At 40.6% G+C, this 25237-nt stretch overlaps 2 protein-coding genes across 4 annotated transcripts in view; one reads left to right on the plus strand and one right to left on the minus strand.

Moving 5' to 3' along the window:
- Window positions 1-547: 547 nt before the first annotated feature.
- On the minus strand, window positions 548-7735 carry LOC143880241 (uncharacterized). The gene is made up of 3 exons (XM_077383070.1): window positions 4982-7735; window positions 900-1028; window positions 548-735 (listed from the first exon to the last, which is right to left on the minus strand). The coding sequence occupies exon 1, from the start codon at window positions 7282-7284 to the stop codon at window positions 5434-5436; it is 1851 nt and encodes a 616-aa protein (XP_077239185.1). The 5' UTR covers window positions 7285-7735; the 3' UTR covers window positions 548-735; window positions 900-1028; window positions 4982-5433.
- Window positions 7736-11887: 4152 nt separating this feature from the next.
- EMB3144 (AAA-type ATPase family protein) overlaps window positions 11888-25237 on the plus strand; it is a 91371-nt gene continuing 78021 nt past the window's right edge. For all 3 annotated transcript variants that reach the window (XR_013251599.1, XR_013251598.1, XM_077383071.1), the window contains exons 1-2: window positions 11888-12247; window positions 13177-13432. Coding sequence is in view for 1 of the 3 variants with exons in the window: in XM_077383071.1 (XP_077239186.1) it covers window positions 11978-12247; window positions 13177-13432 (526 nt within the window). In the remaining 2 variants the exon portion in view is untranslated. The remainder of the gene's footprint in view (window positions 12248-13176; window positions 13433-25237) is intronic.

Below are 25237 nucleotides of genomic sequence, written 5' to 3' on the forward strand. Positions count from 1 at the left end.
ATGTAGTTTCTTCCAAAATTCCAAAAATAAAAGTCATTGAGAAAACAATTATCCATTTTTCGCATGAATTCTGCATCTAGATCTCCAACTTTAGTCGATAAAAACAAATTCGAGACAAAAGATCTCCAATCCTAAACCATGATAATAAGTAGCATCAACCAAAATGCAGACAATAAAACCATTTTTTTTTTTTCAATGATTGCAGACAATAAAACCTTTCTCCCACCCACAAAGAAAAAAAACCAATATCCAAACTGAAAATCTGTGAATCAATCAAAACACATTCCTATATACATGGTCACACTCACCAAGACGCATGTATTCAATCGGCATGTTTCTATGTTTGGCCCCCCAATTTAGCTAAAAGAGGAAATAAAAGATTCTAACAAGGCGTCATAATTTAAGGATTAAAAAAGGTGCATACCATAAATAAATATGTAAGCTCTAAGAAAATGCCTAAAATTTCGGCTACTTCCTAAAATTGCAAGAATTAATGCAATTTTCACTAAGAAATCAAATATAAATCATTATTTCACACATCTTCAAATCAGGAATGTGGTCATCCTTTCTTCATTACTTCCAGAAGATAAGAGAATTGATAACAATGAACAAACAAAACTTATTTTTCTACATGGTATCTTAAAAATTAAAAAGAAAATAAAATCCTACTTTTATCCTGGGAGGAAAAAAAACTCATTCTTCACATGATTGCTGATTCTTGATCCCCAACTTTAGCTGATAAAAACAAATTTCAGACAAAGACCACCAATTATAAACAATGACAATAAGATAACGTCAACCATAATGCAGGCAATAAGCAGCTCCCCCCCTCCCCCCACCCAACACACACACACATAAAGAAAAAGACCATTATCCAAACTGAAAATCTGTGAACAAACCTGATGCAGGTGAAGTCATGGTGGAAGCTCTGATACCAGTTTGACGAAGGTGAGTCGCGTGAAAGCTCTGATATCACTTGGATGCACGTGGAGGCAAGTGTTTGAGATGCTAGAACAATGAGGCAGTCCCTGTTCAAAGCAAAGTAGCAATGCACAAGCTCGGACAGCTGGAAATTCACTAAAAGTTATGATCTCTAGTTTTTTTTATAAAAAAAAAAAACTGAGATGAGTCATGAGCTAAGCAAGATCTGATAAATTCAGATTAGTGAATCAATTCTGAACTAGTCACCAAGAGAATGAGTAAGTCTGCTACCAGTTGAACTCAACAGATTCTCAGGTTGTGCTCATGGTTTTAAATTTCGGCCAAAATTCCGAAATTTTGGATTTCGGTTGGGACCGAAACCCAAATCACCAAAATCCAAAATTTCGGCAAAAGTCCCAAATTTCAGCTGAAATTCCAGTAATTTCGGCTGAAATTTCGGGAAAATCCATTCCCACCCTGAAACGTCCTGCTGTGACTAATAAGAACAATAATGGCAACAATGTTTCAAAGAGGAGGAAATCTCTCCCACCGAGGATGTCGTACCTACATTCGAGTTCCTCTTCCCATTTTGCCTGAGCCTCTGCCGTCCACTTCCCCTCCTTTGCAGGCGACTTCAGCCCCACCTCCTTTGTAGGCGACTTCAGCCCCGCCTCCTTCGGAGGTGACTTCGGCCCAGCCTTCCACTCCTACGAAGGTCTATCAGCGTCGTCAGAGGCCAGCCATCCCTCACACTACACTTGAGGAGTCATCTTCTCAGCCGAACATGCCTCCTTCTCAAGTACCTCTCCTCCCTTCTCCTTTTCCATGTGGATTCCCCTATTGCTTTCCGTACTCGTTCTCGTACTACTGTCCATCATACTCTAATTTTGTTTCATATGATCATCTCACCCTGGTTTTCGTAGTTTTGTATCTTCTTTGTCTTCTGTTTCTGTGCCGCAATCTGTGGCTGAAGCCCTTGCTCATCCAGGTTGGTGTGTTGTTATAGATCTTGAGACAGGTGCCCTTCAGGCCAATCATACTTGGGTGCACAGCCAGTGGGCTACCATTGGGTTTTCTCCATCAAATACTTGTTGGATGGGACAGTTGAGCGCCAAAAGGCGCGCTTGGTCGTGAAGGGTTATACGCAAACATTCGAGGTTGACTACAATGAGACTTTCTCCCCAATCGCCAAGATTCCTTCCGTTCGCGTGTTGATTTCCTTGGCCGTTAACCATGGTTGGACCCTATATCAGCTCAATGTGAAGAAAGTCTTTCTTCATGGTGACCTCACTGAGGAGGTATATGTGGAGCAACTTCCCGGGTATGTTGCTTTGGGGGAGATGTCCTCCTTAGTTTGCCGCTTGAGAAAATCTCTTTATGGCCCACAGCAATCTCTTAGAGCATGATTTGGGAGATTCTGTGATGCTGTTGTGCCGTTCGGCATGAAACAATGTGCAGCAGATCACTCAGTCTTTAGTCATCAATCTGATGCCCGCTATGTTCTTCTCATAGTATACGTGGATGATATTATCATTACTGGCAGTGATTCAGGGGGCATACAGAAGTTGAAGCCTTTCCTGCAGAAAGAGTTTTCCACCAAAGATCTGGGTCGCCTGAGGTACTTTCTTGGGATTGAGGTAGCCTATTCGGGTAATGGCCTTTCCCTTTCACAAAGGAAGTATGCACTGGACTTATTGGATGAGACAGGTTCTTTGGGCCTGAAACTAGCGGTTGTTCACATGGACTCGAATAAAAAGCTACTTCCAGATGAGGGAGACTTATTAGATGGCCCTGGTAGGTACAAGCGACTGGTTGGAAAGCTTATATACCTCACAGTCACTCGCCCAGATATCTCATTTGCAGTGGGGCTAGTTAGCCAATTCATGAGCGCACCTCGTACCTCCCACCGGGCGCCAGTGATTCAGATTCTACGCCACTTAAAACATGTGCAAGGGAAAGGTCTGGTATTCAAGAGACATGGACATGAGAAAGGGGAAGGATTTAGTGATGTAGACTGGACATGATCTCCAGCAGATAGGAGATCAACCACTGGATATTGTACCTTCTTTAGGGGTAACTTAATGTCGTGGCGAAGCAAGAAGTAAGATGTAGTAGCCAAATCAGGTGCAGAAGCCGAATACAGAGCCATGTCACATACAAGTGGAGAACTAATCTGGCTACGCTCTCTCCTATCTGAGATTAGTTTCTCTCCCTCATCCCCAGCTCAGCTATACTGCGATAATAAGGCTGCTATCCACATTGCTACCAACCCAGTTTTTCATCGAGTAGGCTATCATTTAATTCGTCAGAGAATTCAAAAGGGTGAGATAAGCACAACATTTACTCGATCTGTGGACCAACTAGATGTATTTACTAAGTCATTGAGTAAGGCCAAGTTGAGCGACATTTATAACACACTAGGAATGTATGATATATGCATTCCGGCTTGAAGGGGAGTGTTAGAAGGTGTATATCTGTCTAAGGGCTTTGGTCATTGAACTCCTTTTTCTTCCTTATACAAATACATTAGTGAGGGGGAGCTATTACCTGACTCAGTTTTCCTCTCTTCTCACTTCTCTCAACGGGTGTCACATGGAGGAATCATGTGAATCATATAACTCCTGGAGCAAATTTGCTTCTATGTAGAGTTTGATCGACAAAGGCTTAGCATTCAAGAAAAGGAGGTTTCTACGTGATAAACATATCACCTAGCTTCAAACAACAAGAAGAGTTACACAGCTAACAAAAGCTCTTTAACATCTGATTGAACAAATAAACCTCATGAATTACAATGGCTAAACAAACGATAAACATCATGATAGGTTGCGCCTGGCTTGCATCTATAGGAAATCATTCTTACAGTGTTACAATAACAATGGAGAACCTTCCGTTTGCCATCAGTAATAATGGTCAATCAAACTTGTACGTTCCATCAGAATGTATGGATGCCACTAGATCCACTTAGCAAATAAGTAGCAGAAAGCATGATATACTAGATGAGCTTTTGACTTGCTTGTATCAATCCTCGAAACCTCAACCTCTAAGGTTTAAGAAATGTTCCAACTAGATGAGCTTCTCTCCTTTAAAATAGAAGCAAAAAAAAAAAAAACTATGCACCGTTCACTAAAAAAATCATTGTCCTTAATTTAGATGGCTCAATGCAAATAATAAACAAAGCATGGAAATGAAATGCAAGAGTAGTTGACTGCATTTAACAAACTTAGTATGGCAAAAACAAATGGATGAATATTAATCTAAGAGATACAAGGGTCTCACGAATATGCTTTTTTTTTAATGGTCACAAATATGCTTTTACAATTAGGTTTCCAACATAAACTTAAAGAAAATGAAAGATCAAACAATTGAGTAAGCTGTCAGCATTTTGTGTGATGCGAACACTTAAGAGCATCTTTTGGAATTAGAAATTTAAGTTGAGGCACTAATGTTAATTTAAGAATCCATTGTCAACCCTCTTAACAATCCCCTGTATTCATTCATGAAACTTTGATCTTTTAAACAAACAATCCAAAGCTCACTAGCTTGAATTTCCTACAGTGACCCATCCCGAAGGAAAATCTACACTTTCGATCTCAAAAAAAGAAGATGAAGAAAAGGCACTTTGACATCTTAATAAAATCTTGTGAATATATCATGGCTTTCAAACTAGCCAAGCATATCAATCATGCCTTACCAAACAGAAGCCAATTCAAATTCCCACAACCCTTGCTCACATACAATTGCAGTACACTTCGCCTTTTGCTCAAACTACTACAAAGATTAAAATATTTCTATTGGCATTCGCATAAAAAAGTTTTATGAACATGAAAATTTCAAACTATAGTAAATTAAGAAACAAAATAAAGATCAAACTAGTTAGTGACTGTTGTAGCTATCATAATCCAAAAAGGGGTTCACATCAAGCGGGATTCCCCCTTGTGCACGGAGACAATTATATTAACCAAAATCAAACCCCATGTAGAATACACATTCCTGCTCTTCCACAATGGAAAACCCAAAGCATTTGGTTAGAAACTATAAGAGTTAATAATCTACTCATTACCTTTTCCAAAGGTTAAATGCCCGACAATTTAAACGCTTCATGGAACAGCTTCATCCACACCCTAATCCAATCCACCCGCTTGATTTTTTTTTTTTTTTTAAAGGTATCCACCCGCTTAATGTTTACCTACAAAATTTGACCCAAAAGTCATTAGCTTCAGGATCTGAATTATTGTTGTCTTCGCTGCCCCGCATCACTTTCCAGAGGTCGTAAGCATTTTGCTTGAGGGGCTTACTAAAAAATGGGCCTTTCCCCATGTTTGCAATTGTCATATTGTATTTCCACTTCAACCAGTGTATTTGTCACTCAAATGTCTATGTTGAATTTGAAGCAGACAGCTTTCTGAATGAAACTGTGAAACTTGGGCATGCCGGTCCTCAAACTCAAAAGGGATATAACCATTCTTTTTTAATTCAACTAAGCCTTTCAAAATTGCAATCTCCCCCTTCTTGCTATACACCTGCTGGGATTGCTACTTCTTCACAGGCTCTTTCATCATCATCCTTGTCTTCAGCACCCCATATCATTTTCCAGAGATTGTAAGCATTTTCTTCATGGGGCTTAGTGAAAACAGGATCTTCCCCATTGTTTATAGTTCGCATCTTCTTGTATTTCCTCTTCAACCGGTGGATTTTTTTACTCAGTTGTTCTTGGCTGCATTTGAAGGAGACATATTTCTGAATGAAACAGTGAAATTTGGTTGTGTAGGTCCTCCTAAAAGGGAAGTAACCTTTCCTTTTGAATTCAACTAAACCTTTCAAAATAACAAGCTCGTCCTTCTTGCTACATACTTGTTCAGATTGCGACTTCTCCAAGTCCTTCTTGCTACACACTTGTTCGGATTCCGACTTCTTCACGTCCTTCTTGCTACACACTTGTTCGGATTGCGACTTCTTCATAGACTCTACATCCTCATAATTGTCTTCAGCATCCCATATCATTTTCCAAAGATTGTAAGCACTTTTCTTGTGGGGCTTAGTGAAAACAGGATCTCTCCCCTTGTTTGTATTTCTCATGTTCTTGTATTTCCACTTCAACCGACGGATTTTGTCAGTCAGTTGTCTCTGGCTGAATTCAAAGCAGACAGATTTTTGAATGAAACTTTGAAACTCAGGCATGTCGGCCCTCAAGGGGGCATAACCTTTCTTTTTGAATTCAACTAAGCCTTCCAAAATAACAATCTCGTCCTTCTTGCTCCATATTTGTTGGGATTTCGACTTCTTCGTAGGCTCTACATCCTCATCCTTGACTTCAGTGCCCCATATCTTGTTACAAAGATCGTAAGTAACTTTCTTGTGGGGTTTAGAGAAAACAGGATCTTCCCCCTTGTTCGCAGTTCGCATCTTCTTGTATTTCCATTTCAACCAACGGATCTTGTCACTCAATTGGTTCTGGCTAAATTCGAATCGGATAGATTTCTTGAGAAAATGGTAAAAGGTAGGCATGTCGTCCCAGGGGAGGTTGGAGCTTTTGTTCATGAATTTGACAATGCCATTTAAAAGGACAATCTCGCTCTCATGGCTCCACATCCATTTCTCATGAGGCTTCTTCTCGGGCTCCTCATCTTTGGCCTTGTTGTTGGTATCTTCGGCCTTGTTGTTGGTGCCCCATATATTTTTGCATAGAGTGTAAGAATTTTTCTGATGGAGGCTCATGAAAACTGGATTTTTCCCCTTGTTTGCCATTACCATCTTCTTGTATTTCCACTTCAACCGCCGAATCTTGTTAATCAATTGAACATGGCTAAAATTGAAATGAATAGAATTCTGAATAAAAAGGTGAAAGGCGGACATGTCAGCCCACGGCAGGTCAGGGTCTTTCTTCATGAATTCAACAATGCCTTCCAAAAGGATGATCTCGTCCTTCTCGCTCCACACCCGTCGAGATTGTGGCTTATCCACATGATCACCATGCTTGTCTCCATTGGCAGCAGCAATAGTAGCAGATTTGTAAGCCTTCAGCCTCTTTGAAACCTTGCCTTGATCATCCTCATTGGAAGGCTTCCTCCTCTTTGAAACATTGTTGCCATTATTGCTCTTATTAGTCACAGCAGGACGTTTCAGGGTGGGAATGGATTTTGATGGCTTGTTGGCCTCATCTTCGTTCTCAGAATCTTCATCTTCTTCGGATTGTGTATTGGAATCAGGATTGGGGGTTTTGAGGCACGGTCCTGCTTGGAATTGGGTTGGAGGGAAAGAGATTTCGCTGGTATTTTCTTCATCGCTGGAACCAGAAGACGAGGAAGAGGTAAGTGTATCAGAGGAAAAGCAGCATTCTGGAAAGGGAAGGCGATTTCGATTCATCTCGCTTGCTGTTAGAATCCACGGTTTAGAACGGGATAGGAACGGAGGAGCGTTGCTTTGCTGTCTTTGTGTGACGAACGAGCTTTGGAGGGTTTTGGAAACAATAGGGAAGGAAAAAAAAACAGGCCTCCGCCTTGAGGGTTTTTGGAAACTCGTAAATGAAAAAAAAAATTCCCACCCGACCTCTTTCACCGGTTCAGGAACCGAGATGATATACACCACAATATTTCATTGAAATGGATTTAAGGCAAGACATTACAATTCAACCGAAGTAAGGCAATCCCATACGCATTTAGCTACTGTAAGATAAATAAAACAAAATTCACCTAAGAACTTCCATTGAACGGATAATAGAAGCTTGAATTTCTTGAAGTTGAAGAAAATAGCACAGTATGGAATTCTCTCCAAAAAGAAAATAAAAACCTAATTCTCCATTTCAATGTCAGGTAAAAGTCCCTCCTAATGACAATAGTTCTCCTAGTTATACTAACACTACCAACATAAAATGACAAAAATGCCCTTTACAAGGACTTGTATATGCACAAGCATATGCCTATTGGCTATTATATGGAAATGACGGAAAAGAGATAGCTCTCCTCCGATAAGTATTACCCGTACTCTTTGGCCAGGACCTGCTCTACGTCATGAGGTGGTTGTTCCAACTAAAAAAAAGGGGCAGAAATATCACTTCGCTAATACTAATTAATGATATACTAAAAGCTTTTTTTTTAGGGAGATAATTTTTTCGCCCCTGGAGGATAATGCACCCTCCTTTTAACGTGAATTGTGGGCAGACTTCTGACGCTTTTTGACGTTAAATCATGTTAAAAGTTGGGCGCATTATCCTACAGGGGCGAAAAAATCATCTCGCTTTTTCTACTACTTCGGGATTTACTAGGGACCATCGCATGAGGCATTTCACGGCTAGGCTGTTGCCTGTGAGAAAGACAAAATCTTCTGAAAAGTGAGGGTGTGTGGCGTCTTTCAGATGCAACATCCAAGCCGTGTAATGCCTTCTGTGACCCTAGAAAATCCATAATACTTTGTAAGAAAATATTTGTATTTGCTTGTTCTAACAAATATGCAAATTTATCCTGTTTTCATATTTGTTTAGGAAAAGAAAAATAAGCACTTCACTTATACTATTTGGTGATATACTATGGATAATATGTGCTACATATATAATAATGGGGATTTGCTAGCGTCCATCACAGAAGTCTTTTTGTGGATGGTCTATTTCATGTGAGAGTAGCCACCTCATAGATGAAGACAAAATCTGCTCAAAAGTGAGCCTTGGCGGCTGCTCTCACATGCAACAGACCATCTGCGAAATGCCTTCTGCGATGGACGCTAGCAAATCCTATAATAATGAGTTGTTAATTAGTGAGACCTACATAAAAAGCCTATTAGATAAAAGAAGGAATAAACATGATGTGAATACTCGAATTTGTTTTCCCAAAATACCCTTACTTAAAAATTTCTTCCACCCTTGATAGGGGAGGGCGTTTTTTGTCATTCGGAATCCTATTATGATTAGGACTCCTAATCGAGAGCTATAAATATATCCTTTAGGGTTATGCAAAACATAACTCCAACCCTAATCATTTATGCATCATAAGAGAAAGAGAGAAGCAAATCGAAAGAGACGAAGATCGAGGCTAAGAAATAGGAGGTGCAAATCGAGGTAGCAATTTATCCCACATTTATAATTCATAGGTGTGATTAAAGAAAACTAACACGAGAAATCGAGAGATTGAAAATAAGATTGAGATGTCGGGATTGTATATAATAATATAAGGGATGAATTCATGGATCCCTAAGAAAATAGAAATCTATTTATGAAACTCTAAAGTTAAGTTTAGAAACTATGCCCTAAAAGATTTATATTAATCTTGATAATTAGATCTCTGAAGTTCAGAACGCGAAATTGGGTTAGATGGATTCCTCTCGTCAATATGAGTACATCGGATCCAACCACGCGTAAAATGGAATCCGAACGAAGGAGATAGAGGAATTTGAAGTTTTTGGAAATTAGAGCGAAATCTGGAAAATTCGGAGAAAAACCCAGGCCCGATCTTCGGACGCCCGAAATAGGGTGTTCGAACGTCCGAGCCAGGCACCTGAAGGTTGTAACAGAAAGGGGTATCTCTCGGGTTCCTTCTAAGAGGTGGCCGAAGGGGACCCTCGGACACCCGAAGGAGGTTGGTTGGACGTCCTAAGACCCCATTCAGACTTCCGAACTCGGTAAATTTTGAATATTTTAGGGGAATTTTTGGGACTCCGTGATAAATGTTTGGGCTTACTTGTAGGACCCTTATGGATGGGATTTCATCCCTATGACACCCTATTGAGTAAGATAGATTTGAACCCTTATTTAGAGTGATTGTTGATGATGAATTGCACATGTATATCGAATGTAGGGAATTGAAGCGAAACTTTGGATCGTTCCTTGAACTTCGAATTCGAGGTGAGTAATAAGGGAACTGTTTTGATGGGTTACTATTGAACCCTTTTGATTTATTACTTGTTTCTATAAGACCATATTGATTTCCTATTGATTGAGATTATGACTCCTTTTGGTTGAACCTTTTTATTCACATGCTATTGAATATCGAATCTGATGTTGAATTCTTTTTTTATTGAATAAGTCTTTCTTGGGAAGCTAAGTTTATTTATGGACCCTTCGCCATGGGGAATGCATAATACATTGGTTGTTGATACCTACTGGCCAATACTGAATCACCTGTTGATTATAGACAGCAATCGAAATAATAAGCAAAACTATTATCGAATCCTAAGACTCTGAATGATTGACACCCTTATTGATATTGACACCCATATTGAAAACCACATTGAATATTTAGACAATTATTGAATTTAAAGCCTTTATTGAAAACTATTGAATATTGATTGGACTTCTTTACTCATGTTGCTTATCGTGTTTCTTGATGCTCATATATGTTAGTGTAGTTACTTATTACGTCATATGAGTGTGTTAGCTCACCCTTATTTACCATTTTCAGATCCCGAGGCATGATTCCGATTGCATTTGGAGCCGCGTAGGAGATTGATTGGCGATCGAGTCATTTACTTTACTTTATTCAGTTATTTGTGAGCATTCATCAATTTTGGACTTCTGTACATTATTTCTTTAGTTTTGGGTTGTGATGAGAGATTGATATTGATGTAATAGACTTGACATTTTTCTAATGGAATAAGATTATTTAGCTTTAGTTATTCGAGCATGGTTTTGTGATATCGAATGCTTTGCATGCTTGTGGAGTCTACTTTACAGGTATGTAGAACTGTTATGTTCGAAGCTATTAACGTAGTTTGGGGCGTGACACATGATGTACCTAGGTTTGTTTTGTAGAAATATTCCAGCTATGATTTCTAACTTCCAGTTTGGATTGTCATAATCAAGAATTAGAATTAGGAATTAGAATCAGGATCATATTTTGATTTACATGTAAATGGATGCAAACATTGAAATAAAGAGTTTATTCTAAAAAATTATAATAAAAAAATCAACTTGACTGGAATAGAATTAGGATACTACCTCTTGGGGCGGGAAACATATTTTGGCATTTCCCCTTTAGTCCCACTATGGTGTCAATTTCGTCTCTCTCAATCCATCTATTTTTTAGAATCGGAATAGGATGTTGATTCCATGCTTGATTTCGGTGATGCATGCACACCTTAAGAGTGTATACAATTGACTTTAAGTGAGAGAATATATATAAATTTCACCATAATAAACTCCTCAAATCTAATGATAAATGATTCCTCGGGCCATGGAATCGTGAGAGAGAGAGAGAGAGAGTGTTAACCTCTCTCATATCTGTCTTGTATCTTTTCTCCATTTTTCATTTCTCTCCTTCTTCCTCTCATTGTTTTGTTTTTTATTTGTCTTGGAGCTACTGGAAAGAAGATCCAACCCCATCATCCATTAGATTTGGCATTCAAAGGAAGCCAATACTTGAACTTTTGGGGTTTTATCTTTGTAAGATTTGAAATAACCTGAGGAGTAATCAAGGGAGAAGATTAGAATTCTCATTTTGAGGTATAACTCCCATTTTGAGTTTGGAGGGATCTATGAAGAGAGACATTAGTGGCAGGTGGACCAGGTGGTGGTGTACGCAAACGGGAGCAGTCAGAGGCATAGTTTCAAGTTTCAACACTTGGGAAGTTGTCGAGTGTTTATGGTAAATTGGATTGAGTATGGGATGGGAAATGAGTATGGGATGGGAAAGGAGAATCGTCATCAAGGTGAAGGAATACCATAGCCTACTAACGGCTCCCAAGCACCGTGCTAATGACAACCTATCACGACATCCCACCGTTGGATGGTTATCATTACGGTAATTACCCATTCATACAACTGGGTGTGTTAATCTAGTGGGTCACCACACTCCCTAGTACTTTAAAGAGATGATTTATTTCCCCCATTTCTTCCCTAGGCATCACCTTGTAGTGTAAAAAGAGAAGCATAAAATACATATACCGGGGTGGCCCAGGCAAGAAAAGGGAACCATTATTTATCTATCAATTACCATACCATTGCCTCACGAGCAAGCAATTCATCGGAACATTGATGGAAAAGGGTAAAGGTGTAATTTGGTCATTCGATAAGAAGCCTCAAGGATAACGCAGGCGATCTTTTTCCCCTAACACTGAGAAAGCGGCAGAGAAGATGATTTCTCCGAAGCCAACCTCTCTCACTCACTTTCCCTACCCAAATCCCAAACCTTTCTTCTCTAGTTCTCCATTCTTTACATTCAACATTGACATTTTCACAAGAAACACAGGGTTTCAAAGCAAATCCATCCTTACCATTAAACCACCTAAGAAAAGGCTCACAGACATTCCTTCTAGGGCTTCAAGCTCGGATTCGAATTCCGCCCTAGTTCTCAAAGATGGAGAAGAAGAAGAAGAATATAACGAATCTGCTCGGCTCTTTCAGGTAATTTACGAATCTATGCTATGGCTCCTGAATGTTTTCTTAGAAAAATGTTGTTTGGTGTAATTTTATGGGAATTTATGTGTAGATTTGGTTGCAATTTGAACATTTTTATTGATTTAAATGCACTTAACAGGTACCCTTCCCTTTTTTGGTCAAGAGAAATGTGACATTTTGACATGGGCGTACTTGAATGTCATTTTAACATATTGGGTTTTCAAAACAATGATGAATGCAAAGATGGCTTGGAGAAAATTTCCCCTTAAGTAACCTAAAGAAAAGGGAAACATGATGTTTTAAATTGGTGGGAAAATATTGTTCTAGACAGATTTCATAGCGCAATTAGATAATCCTTCATTTGTTTGCCAAATGTTAAAAAATTCAAGAACATTCAGAGTGCTATTTGTGTATGCTAACCTGACTACAATTGCATATGCGAGTTTGGCAGAGGTCCAAGCACTCCCACACATAATTAAGTTTCTTAAGGACCTTCATCCACTGTTGATTTGTTTGTTGGTTATTCTCTGAAAACAATCGGGTGTCAAAGAAGGTATCTTTCCTTCTATGGAGCAAACACCTTATATGTGTGTTGTAAATTGTATTTCACATGTACACCTAGAGGGCTATTTGGCAAGTGGATTCGTTTTCAGATTTAGCATGACGAATATGACAATAAATACTTCGCAATAACCCCAATTCGTAATTTGGCTTTTCAATGACCTTGTTGGGTCTTCCATGTATTTCTCTTTTCATCTTCTCAGTCCCTCAAAGAAAAGAAGAATGTTTGGATTATTTGTATTTCTCATATTAATGGGTAAAATAGGCAAGACTTGTGAGCCATTCACTTGAATTTACTGATAATTGGCAACATATTAGTATATGGGCATTTTTTGTTTCACTTCCTAAAAGTCTTGTACACATTGTTTTTTCAGAAATTGAGGGATGAAGAGAGGGAACGTATAGATAAGTTGGAAAAACTAGAGAAAAAAGCAGACATGCAGTTAGAGAGGCAGCTTGTCATGGCTTCATGCTGGAGTAGGGCATTGCTGACATTCCAAGGAAAGTTGAAAGGGACGGAGTGGGATCCTGAGAGCTCACACAGGATTGATTTTAGTGAATTTTTGAGGCTTCTAAATTCAAATAATGTCCAATTCATGGAGTATTCCAATTTTGGCCAAACAATCTCTGGTAAGTAACTTATTTTGGGATTTCGTGGCTATCCCACCTAAATTATAATTTATTTATTTTTCATGTTTGGTTTTTGTAAAACTTATCGAACAAGCCTCTCATTGATGTATTGTTTCTAAAACATCTCTTAGGTTGGTCCTTTTTTGTGAATCATAGAACCACATGAGAGTATTAATCTGGCCCTTCTTCCTCATTCTTTTATAGGCTTTAAGAGGTTGAAATACCTTAGATAAATATGGTATTTTAAAATTAGGGTTTTTGTCATCCTTATCTTGATCTCCTCAAAGGCTTTAGACTTGGTGGCTGCCTTTGTCCATATGAAATCACCTTTCTTCATGCAATTGGTGATTGGAGCCATAATTGTGCTAAAATTTCGAATGAACCTCCAATAGAAAGTTGCAAGCCCATGAAAGCTTCTGACTTCCTGAATGTTACTTGGAACGAACCAATGAAGTATAGCTTTTACCTTTTCTAGGCTACTTCCACTCCTTTGGTTGAGACTATGAAACCTAGAAATATAACACTAGGGCTCGTAAATGGACATTTTTTCAAGTTCACAAAGAGTTTCTTTTGTCAGTGATTTCTCATCCCTTGTAGTAGGTGTGACAAGTGTCATTCTCCTTTATTATAGATAAGAATGCCATCAAATTACACCATTAGGAAGTGGCCTATGAATGAATGAAAGATTTGTGTCATTACTCACATCAATGTACTTGGAGCATTAGTGAGTTTGAAAGGCATCACTGTACTTTCATAAAGTCCATCTCAATGTTACTGGGGTCGCCGACCCGAAACGTGGGTCGTTTGCGACCCAGATCACAAAAACTGGTGACCTGTGGGAAAGGGAGAGATGCATAGAGAGAGGGAACACTTCGGTGGACTAGGAAAAGAGAGTTGCACAATAGTTTATTAGTTTGTTCATGTTTCTATGTTTTTATTTTAGAACTAGGTAGTTATTTTCTGTTTGCTTTCATTTAAGATTGAGAATGCAATATATGTTGGTACTTAATTTAGTGATATTTGGAGATCTTCAAAATTTTTATATTATGGATTTGATTGGATTGGAACTGTAATTTTTTATTTTGAATATACTTGAATGGCACACACGAGGCTTTTGGTTTTGTTTATTAAATGTATGTAGTATGGACTATAACATGATATTCTTGTAAAAATATATGAATTATATATAGAGTACCAGAGCGACCCAGATTTGCACTCCAAATCGACCCACGAGCAGAAATAGCGAACCGACTTAGCCTTCCCTCATCGTACCTCGTACCGGGCTACCATTGTACCCCGTACATGTTCTCGTACTGCATACCGGAACGAACCGCGTTCCAGCTAACCTTGGTCCTTCTCTCCTAATATTATGCGAATATGATGATATATACTTTGCAAATCATTCTTCGTACTGATAGAAGATTCTGATCTCATGTCGAACATATTGTCAAGCCTTGGAATAGATAATCAATATTTGAGTGATCTTGTTAATGGCTCGATAGTCCATGCACATTCTCCATGATTCATCCTTCTTTGGTGTCAATAATTCTGGTATTGTAAACAAACTAAGACTTTCGAATGAAACTTTTTTGCAAAAGCTCATTTACTTTTCACTTTAATTCGAAATGTTCTGTAGGGTTCATATGATATGCTGACAAGTTTGGATCCTGGAATAGATCAATAGCATGTTGCACATTTCTAATGGGAGGTACCCATCTAGCAATTCCTTAGGTATAACCTGAAGCCTGACAAGATTTCAGATTTCCTGCACCTTAGGAGGCACTTCCTTGGTTTTTTCTCAGATTTGACTTCCTTAGCAACTAAAGTGAGTGCCACTCTGTTCTCTTTAGTTTCACTCTCAAACTGCTTTTTGTTCAACAAATGTAGAGGTTGTGATTCATCTATAGATTTCATGACTTTTTCTACTTTCCTTTGATTCTCTTAGACATTCATTGGTTTTATAACAGATTTTTGGACTTCTTTGACTCTATCTGATATCCATTGGTTTTAAGACAGTACACTCGTCATTGTATTGAAAAATGGTAGTTTTTTGCTCTTCCATTATGAAGGACATCCCGGTCGTATGTTTGCCGAGTAATATGTTGGCGGCCTTCATTGGAACAACTTCTCACTAGATAAAATCTTCATGGACTCCCAGGCAGAAAGTGATTAGGCATGTATAGGTGATTGGTATTGTAGTCTTGTCTATCCACACAACTTTGTATGGATTGGGATGTGGTTCATCTTTCAACATGAGATTGTCAATCTGAGAAATCACAATTATTTTTTGATAATCGGATAATTTTCTCTCCGCAACGAACATTAGTGCCGAAGATAGGCGTTTGAAGTCAATCTTCTTCCATTTTAGGAGTTGTTAAGATTTTGTTTTTTAAATGGCTTTAGGAGTTGTTAAGATTCTCCTAACTAGGTTAAGTTGAGGTACATCTTCTCGCTGTTCATACTCTTCGTCAGTTGGGTCACCGTTCTCATGCTCACATGCATGTTCATCATCATGTGGGTTATCCAATTCAGTTTTTGTTCATATAAGCAGGTTCTTGTTGGGACAATTCTAAGCATGTAATTTATTGTTTTGGAGCATCGAACCACTTAACCTCTTTGCCACTGTATGAGGTAGGGTCAACTGCGACTCCTTTTCCTCTAGCATCTGGGGTTAGTTCTGTTACAGGGGTATTGTTTCTCATGTTAGGAGCAACATTAGCTATCAATCCTATTAGTTCGATTATCCTTTGGAGCTTTCCTGGGTTTATTTTCTGAAGAAAATCAGATAGTTTCTTGTTTCAAAATTTCCTCAGCCTGTTGATGTGGAAGGCATCATCAATGTCGCTAACCCTTCAGTGGCCACCTCATGAAGAATTTCAGGTGTTAGCCCTTTATTCAATCTATATATGGTTTTAGCTGGAGTTTTGGTAGTACCACAACATATACTAAGTTTTTTATTGAATGGTACAACATATACTAAGTTCTTCAAACTGCTGCATATACTCCATTACAGATAAATTTCCTTTTTTGAAAGAGATCAATTGATCCTAGAGTTCATCTTGGAAATTGCTAACTCGTTTAAGCAGTGCATGTTTAAGATCATCTCTCTTCTTATCGGTTAACCTTCCTCTATAGGTTCTACCACTTCTAGTAGATTAGGTCTGGTCCTCTAAAGGTAAAAAATTTCTCCTAGGTTTAGGATTGAAGATCCAAGTTGATTGCAGTGCTATTCGACCGTTGGATCTTGAGATTTATCCAACATAGAAATCTGACAATTGAGATTAGATCATTGTTCCTTATGCGCTGAGGCGGGGAGTCCATCGATCATATCTTTAGCCATTGTTAGATTGCGAGAGCTATATGGAGTAGTCTTCTCAACAGGTTGCGAGAGCTATATGGAGTAGTCTTCTCAAAAGGTTTGGTATTTCATGGGTCTTCCCTAATAGGCTCGTCGACCTCTTCCTTGGGTGGCTGTCAGCACCATGGAGTCAGAAAGGCAAGATTCTGTGGAATTTGGCCTTCCTAGCCACGCTGTGGGTCATTTGGGAGGAAAGGAATGCCAGGATGTTTGATGGTGTGGTAAATGGGCCTCTTTTTATATAAAAGTGGTGGCGTTGACTATTTCTTGGGCAAAAATCCTTCCTCCTTTTAGATTCACTTCTGCTTATGATTTATGGAATGGTTGGGAGGAAATTTGTCGTAGCAATGATTTGAAACCAAAAGTAACTCTGGTGTGGGAGCCGCCTCTGGCCGGTTTCTTTAAACTTTGATGGTTCTAGTATTGGAAACCATGGACCCTCGGGTATTGGTGGAGTGTTGCGAGATGAGATGGGAGAGGTTATTTGGGCGTTTGCGGGTCCTGTTGGAGTCGCGGATGCTTCAGAGGTGGAGGTTCGGGTGGTACATCAAGGGTTAATTCTTTTAGCCCCTGAGTTGTTTGATAAGGTTGTGGTTGAAGGGGACTCCCTTAATGTTATTCATTGGCTTAAGTGGTCGACTAAGCACCCTTGGAGGTTCGACAGATTCTTTGATGAGATCAGAGATCGATCTAGAGTTTCAACGATCGTCTTCCATCATGTTCGTAGATCGACCAATGAGGTCGCCGACCCTCTCGCTAGAGAGGGGGTTTTCAAGGACGCACTCACACTTTATGATGCTCTTCCTCCTTGATAACTCTTTGTTTTTTGTTTTCTCATTCTCTGTTTACTGTCGTTGGATCCTTCTTGCTGCTTTTTCTCTTTTCTTATTTTTTGTAAATCGACCATCTCGGTCTTGTTTTTAATAAAATCAGCTACCATTCAAAAAAAAAAAAAACGATTGAGATTAGATCAAATCTAGATGTTGGGTTGTTCAAATTATTTCCCTTACTATTTTAGCAAAACCCTAGTCTCTTCGAGAATTTTGAAAATATAACGTATCAAATCTAGAAAGTTAACTTAGTCAAGGGTTGAGATCAACCCACTTGAATTGTGTGTTACCGATCTGTTTGGTCAACTCGGTTGCCCAAGTTGGATTCACAAAACCCTAAACTATCTTCAATTTTTATATAGCGGATTCAAAGTTATAGCCAATTTTCCTTTTTTTATCTAGGAAATATCAATCCGATGGTTTATATATTGTCTCATTGACATAAAGAAAATTGAACGACTAGTTTTCAAGGCAGTTAATAAATCACTTCAAGATCCACACGAAGAAATCTCTTCAGAAGCTTTGGGTTCCTTTTCATATGCTCTTTGTAAAACGATGGCGAAATGCCTACATTATGTAGAGGTGTGAGAGGGGTTCTAGAGAATTCCAGGCCCCTTGCCCTAGCCACAAAATTCCTCACAAGGACAAGTATACCTCTTGTCTAGAAGGTTCGCCCAAAGTTCACCGAAATAGGGCTTTTTACATGAAATTCAAAGTTCCTCCCCCTTAAAAATTTCTTGGGGTTTGGTGTGGGGCATGGGTTTTCACTTAAGTCACTTAAGTATCTTTAGATGACAAATTCTTACTGTTAGGAGAAAGAGATGGAGAAGAATGAATGAGTTGGAGTTACATCTCCCCCTCACCATCATATTTATTTAATAAAGATAGGTACAATGACTATAGTGCCCTCAGGCTTATTACATACATCTAACACTCCCCCTCAAGCTGGAATGTAGATATTATACATTCCTAACTCGTTACAAATGTCATTGAGTTTAGCTTTGCTTAAGGGTTTGGTAAACACATCCGCTATCTGATCTACAGATCAAGTGAAGGCAACCTGAACTTTGCCCCTCTGTATCCTTTGGCGAATGAAATGACAATCCACCTCGATATCCTTAGTCCTCTCATGAAACACGGTATTGGTAGCAATGTAAACGGAAGCTTTATTATCACAATAAAGCTGTGTTGGAGATGAAGATGGAAATCCAATCTTTGATAGGAGAAATCGTAGCCAGAGAAGCTCTCCACTCCTGTGTGACATAGCTCGATACTCTGCTTCTGTACTAGACTTGGAAACTATATCCTGCTTTTTACTTTGCCATGATACAAGATTGCCCCCAACAAAGGTACAATAGCCTGTGGTGGATCTCCGATCTGCTGGAGATCCTGTCCAATCTGCATCACAAAATCCTTCCACTCGAGTATGTCCTTGTTTCTTAAACAGGAGATGAGACCTTTCCCTGGTGCCCCCTTTAGATAACGGAGGATCTGAACTACTGCTGCCTAATGAGAAGTGTATGGTGCACTCATAAACTGACCAACCACCCCAACTGCATACGAAATGTCTGAGTGAGTAACAGTGAGGGGTGTTAATCTTCCCTGCTAGTCGGCGATATCTACCAGGATCATCCATCAAGTCCCCTTCTCCTGCCATGAGATTAGTATTAGGGTCCATGGTACAGTAGCTGGTTTCATCCCTGTGGAACCAATCTCCTCCAATAAATCTAGGACATATTTCCTCATTGAGAGAGATAAACTAGTACTAGAGTGCAACCTCAACTCCCAGGAAATATCGAAGGCGTCCGAGATCCTTTGTAGCAAATTCTTTTTGTAGGAACACTTTCAACCTATGTATGCCAGTAATATCACTCCCTGTAATGATGATATCTTCTACATAAACAATGAGTAGAACGTGCCCTGCATCAGAATGACAACTGAATACCGAGTGATCCACAACACACCGTCGCATACCAAATCTCATAATCGCATCACTGAAGCGTCCAAACCTTGTTCTTGGGGATTGTTTTAGTCCATACAAGGACTTATGAAGTCTGCAAACTGAGGAGGACATCTCCCCCTTAGCAACATACCCAGGAGGTTGCTCCATATATACCTCCTCAGTCAAGTGCCCATGAAAGAAGGCATTCTTGACATTCAGCTGATATAGTGGCCAGCCTCGATTGACAGCGAGGGAGATAAAATTTCTGACAGACGGAATTTTGGCCATTGGGGAGAAGGTCTCTGTGTAGTCAAGTCCATAAGTCTGTATGTAGCCCTTACGACAAGGCGCGCCTTCAGTCGCTCAATGGTCCCATCTGACAAGTGTTTTATGGTAAATACCCAGCGACAACCAACAACCTGAGCGCCATAAGGAAGAGGAACCAAATCCCAGGTATGGTTAGTCTGAAGTGCAGCCATTTCAGCATCCATAGCAGCACGTCAGCCAGGGTGAGCAAGTGCCTCCTGGACATTCCTGGGTAAAGAGACAAAAGACAAGGAACAGACAAAATTGCAAAAAAAAGGGGGTGAGATGCTCATAAGAAACAACAGAGGAAATTTGATGAGCAGTCTGACGAGATCTTGTACAAGATGCAATAGGGGAATCAATTGAAGTAACATGACTAGAAACAATAGGTACTTGAGAGGCGTCAACTAGCATCTCTATCTAGGAGGAAATCTGCTTGGGCACGACATTAGATGCCGTTTGTTTTGCTCGACGAATGTGGACCTTAGTAGCAGGTTGTGGAGGACACGATGCTTCTGTAGGAGGAGGATTAGGGTGATCAACAGGATCTGGAAGGACATGTATAGGAAGGGGAATCGGCCACACTGAAATGGCAGAAGTATCCCCTGGAGAAGGAGGAAAGAATGGCTCCGATTCAAAGAAGGTGACATCAGCTGATACAAACATGCGTCGCAACCGTTGACTATAGTAACGATAGCCTTTCTGGGTACGAGATTATCCCAAAAGTACACACTTTTTTGCCTTAAGATCCAATTTATCAGTACCTGGAGAGAGATTATGAACAAAATAGACACATCCGAACACTTGTAGACTCAAAGGAAATGGCTCACCCTAGGATCAAGAGTGGAAAAAGGGTAGAGCCATCCAGAACGGAGGATGGAATGCGGTTAGCCAAGAAACAGGCAGTGAGTACGGCATCACTCCAATAAGACTTAAGAACGCGCATACATTATAGAGCGATGATATCAAGAAGGTATCGCTGCTTGCGCTCAGCCACACCATTTTGCTGTGAGGCAGTTATTTTGGTTAGCGATTTCAGTGTAAAAAGTGCGGAAAACATGAACAATCTGAGAGCAATCCGTAAACAAATATAGCCAAGTAACACGAGAATAATCATCTGCAAGCACAATAAAATATTTGTAACCAGAATATGACATAATCCGTGAAGGACCCCATACATCTGAATGTGCTAAATCAAAAGGACTCATAACATGACTATCAACTCTAGAGGGAAAAGACACACGTCGGTTTCCCGAGTTCACAATACTTGCAATCAAATGACCGAATAGTAGAAGACATAGTCGATGATTGGAGAAGCTTGTGCAGAGAAGGGTGGCCCAAACGACAATGCCACAAGTAAGAATCACCAGAACTGTGCAAAATATGACGAGGCGGGCTACTCTCCAATTGGTAGAGTCCATCATGGTCACGGCCCGAGCCAATCGTCCTCCCAGTCGAGAGATCTTGAAAGACACAATAAGATGGAAAGAATGAGACGGAGCAGTTTAAATGTTTTGTAATATGACTAAAAAAAATTAGATTAAAAGGAGATTTAGGAACACACAAAACATAAGATAAAGTAAGCCTAGAATGGAGTGGACGTCCCATCGGCTAGAGTGACCTAGTGGGAATCAGAAGGAAAAGGGCGAAAAGAACTAAGAGAAGAGGAATTACTAGTGAGATGGTTGGAAGCCCCATAATCAATGATCCAGGGGGCGAAGCTGCTAAGTAGGGATGCCAGAGAACTACCTGGCTGGGCAAAACCCGCAGTGGCTGAACGACTGCTCAAATGAAGACGCTGAAACTCATCATAATCAGCCCGTGAAATGGTAAGGGTATCAGTAGGAGGCGCAGTAGCCGAATCAGAGATGGAACAAAAGTATCATGTAGAATAGCAACAATAATTTGGGACGAGCAAGGCAGTCGAAGCACAGGATGTAGCTGAAAACAAATATGAATATGGTGGCCCTCTCGTTGGCAATGCGTACAAAAAGAGCGACCACGGCCGCCACCAAGACGACGACCACCACGGCCGCCACCAAGATGACCACCACCACGGCCTTCGCGGCCATGTCCGCCGCCAAAGGAGGCACCACCACGGCTCGAACGACTACTGCTATCATATGCTGCTAGAGCTGAGCCATCAACAGAAACAGCTACCGAGGAGTCACCAGGAGAGCACTGCTGAACATGAGAATATACCTTCGTGAGTGAAGGAATGTATCGAGATCCATTAATTTGCTGACGAAGATGTGTGTAATCAGGACCCAAACTCTCAAGATAGTGAACTACACATATCTGGTCCCTCTGGTGAGCAGCAATAGAAGGATCGGACGTGAGAGGCATAAATACATCAACTTGCTAGCAGAGGGCTACAAACTGATTGTAGTGAGTGGCAGTAGACATATCTCCATGACGAAAGTGTATCCACTCAGAGTACTTAGCGCAGATACGACTGATGTTGGCCACACCAGAATAAAGGAGGGTAATCTGATCCCAGACCTGCTTGGCTGTAGGAAGAAGCATCATGGGGCCAGCAATATTTGAGGCCATACTTTGCCAAAGTAGGGTACGGACTAGGGCATTCTCCTGTTCCCACCGATCATAGTTAGGGTCCGTCGTAGGAGGAGGATCACGACGAATAATGTGGGCCTTGCCACGAGCAACTAGTTAAGTCTCAACTGCAGCCTTCCAAGTCACATAGTTTGCTCCATCTAATTTCATAGTGGTCATCTGTGGGAATGAGCCATCCACAGAGGCAGAAGAAGAGTATCCCGAAGAGGGTGTCGCACGGACCCCATGGGTCACACCGGTAGATGGATTCTCAATAACGGGATCCATAATGACAAACGAGAAGGGAAAAGACAGCCCTTACTACTACTTGGCTCAGAAAAACAAAGAGAGATGAAAAGAGGGACAAACTAAATGAGGAAGAACACGCTAAACGTGGCTCCTACGAGAACATACACCTGAATCAAAGCACAAGAAGGCGTCCATTGGGAACAAATACGGAGCCGCGAACGACGAGTTCAACCCAATTTTTGCACGGGTTGGGTTGGGTTAGGGTTGGGAAAAGCTAACCTGAAATATTTCGGGTTGGGTTAGGGTTGAGGCTTTGGCAACCCGACCTGAACCTGACCTTTGTCCTCTAGTTTTATCATCATTATCTCAGGGTAATGTTTTCTTCTTGTATTTTTCTGTGGGGCCCTAGGTAAACCCGAATCCAACCCGACAACCCGACTCGATTTGGGAAAGATGGGTTGGATTAGGGTTGAGAAATTTAGAGGTGGGTTGGGTTAGGGTTGACCATCCTCAACACGAGGCTTGGGTTGGGTTAGGGTTGAGGGAATGCTATATCGGGTTGGGTTAGGGTTGGCCTCAACCCGAGTTGCTCCCCTAGATAGAATGGCAATCTAGTGCATTAGGACGCTAGGAAGGATAGAAAAACAAGGCGTCAAGATGGAGAAAGCAAGGGATGTAAAAGATGATTAGGGTTAGGGTTTTCAGAGTGAGGAAGAGGGGTTTTCTGAGAGAGAGAGAGAGAGAGAGAGAGAGAGAGAGAGAGAGAGAGAGAGAGAGAGAGAGAGAGAGAGAGAGAGAGAGAGGCCTAGGGCATGCATGGGAGGGGTAGGGGCGGGGGGGGGGGGGGGGGGGTGGGGGAGTGGAGAAGATGGGATGGATTTTTCAATGGACGTCCCTATGGCACTCTAACTCTAGGGCTCTGATACCATGTTGAGAGAAAGAGACGGAGAAGAATGAATGAGTTGGAGTTGCATGTCCCCCTCACCATCATATTTATATAACAAAGATAGGTACAATGACTATAGTGCCCTCAAGCTTATTACACACATCTAACACTTACTATTCAAAAAAAAAAAAAAGATGACAAATTCTTAGGTAGGGACCTTACTTTGCTATAACTCCACATCAAGGCCCAGGGTTGACTGCTTTGACCCTGGGTGTCTTAGAAATGACCATTCTGCCCTTTCTTTCTTCTGATTCTTGCTTCCTCAATGATCCCTCGAAATCCTCCTTGCTTCTTGTTCACCCATTGTTTTTCTTCCCTTCCGGATGGTGCTACTAATTATTTCTTGTGCAAAACCATATTTTGATGCATTTTGGATTGCTTCCTAGTATTATTGAACTATGCCACATTTTGGATTGCTTCCAGGTATGCTTGAACAAGGCCACTTGCATTATTCCAAAGCCCATTTCTTTGTGTGCACTGATCGGTGGAGGATAATGAATTGTTGCAGGGAGCCTGCTGCCCTATTTACTCCAGTTTCTTTCCTTATTATCATAATCTTGTTATATAGGGAACTAGTAAGAGTCATTATGAATAGGGGTGCAACTCGGGTTGGGTTGGGTCGGGTTGAGGCCAACCGGAACCCAACCCGAGAGATCATTTGCCCAACCCTAACCTGACTTGACCCGAATCTCAACCCGAGCAAGGTCAACCCAACCCAACCCAACCCAACCCAACCCATGTAGATTTTATCTCAACCCGAACCCGACCCGAGTTGCTGGAGAAAAAAGAGAAGAAGCAAAAACGAAATAAGAAAGGTAACTCACTTTTCTAGTTTGTCCATTATTTGGTGACCTTAATCTTGATGTAGCTGAAGCCGACATGAAAGCAAGAGTAAGAAGGTGACGATGACGATTGGGTAAGCTAAGGAAAAACTGCATGCATAGACTCTGGTTGGGCATTGTTCATCTTGTGGGTCACCTCATGGATGTGCGCCCAAGATCTCTTCTAATAGAGAACCCTCAACATATGCAAGTTTATTTGCTTCCGATTAGGGTTTCTTGAGAAACAGGGAAGGAAATGTCTTCGTTTTTACAGCGAAACCAGCAGCTTAAAAGGAAAAAGGAGTGGTTTTTTAGGTTTTGATTTTGTCTTTTGCCTTTTTTAAAGCCTCATAAATAGGGTGGCAGCTGGACAACAGGAAAGGTAAAAAAAATAAGGGGGGTTTTTAAGGGAAAAAGGGGCGGCTTTTTAGGTTTTGATTTTGGGATTTGCCCTTTGAAAGCCACATAAATATGGTGGCAGCTGTCTGGCTGTATAAGTCAAAAAAATGGTCGGGATCTCAGGTTTTGTTCTTGGGTTTTGCACTTTTGCAGCTATACACTATAAACAGACGACACCCTAGACCCAAAGGGGCTCGGGTTGTCGGGTTTTCGGGTAAGCGGCAGGTTAGGCCGCAAATGCATGAGGGGAAGAACACGAAAAAAAAAAACATACTATAACCATACTATAACCATACTATACGCATAGTAACCATGCATAGTACTGGCGACGAATAAACCCTAGCCTGACTTGATTTAGGTACGGGTTACTCTTTTCCAACCCTAACCCAACCCGATCTTTC

Source organism: Tasmannia lanceolata, unplaced genomic scaffold, assembly GCF_043159265.1.
Source record: "Tasmannia lanceolata isolate RefF3 unplaced genomic scaffold, GAP_Taslan_0.1 ptg000006l, whole genome shotgun sequence".
NCBI lineage: Eukaryota > Viridiplantae > Streptophyta > Magnoliopsida > Canellales > Winteraceae > Tasmannia > Tasmannia lanceolata.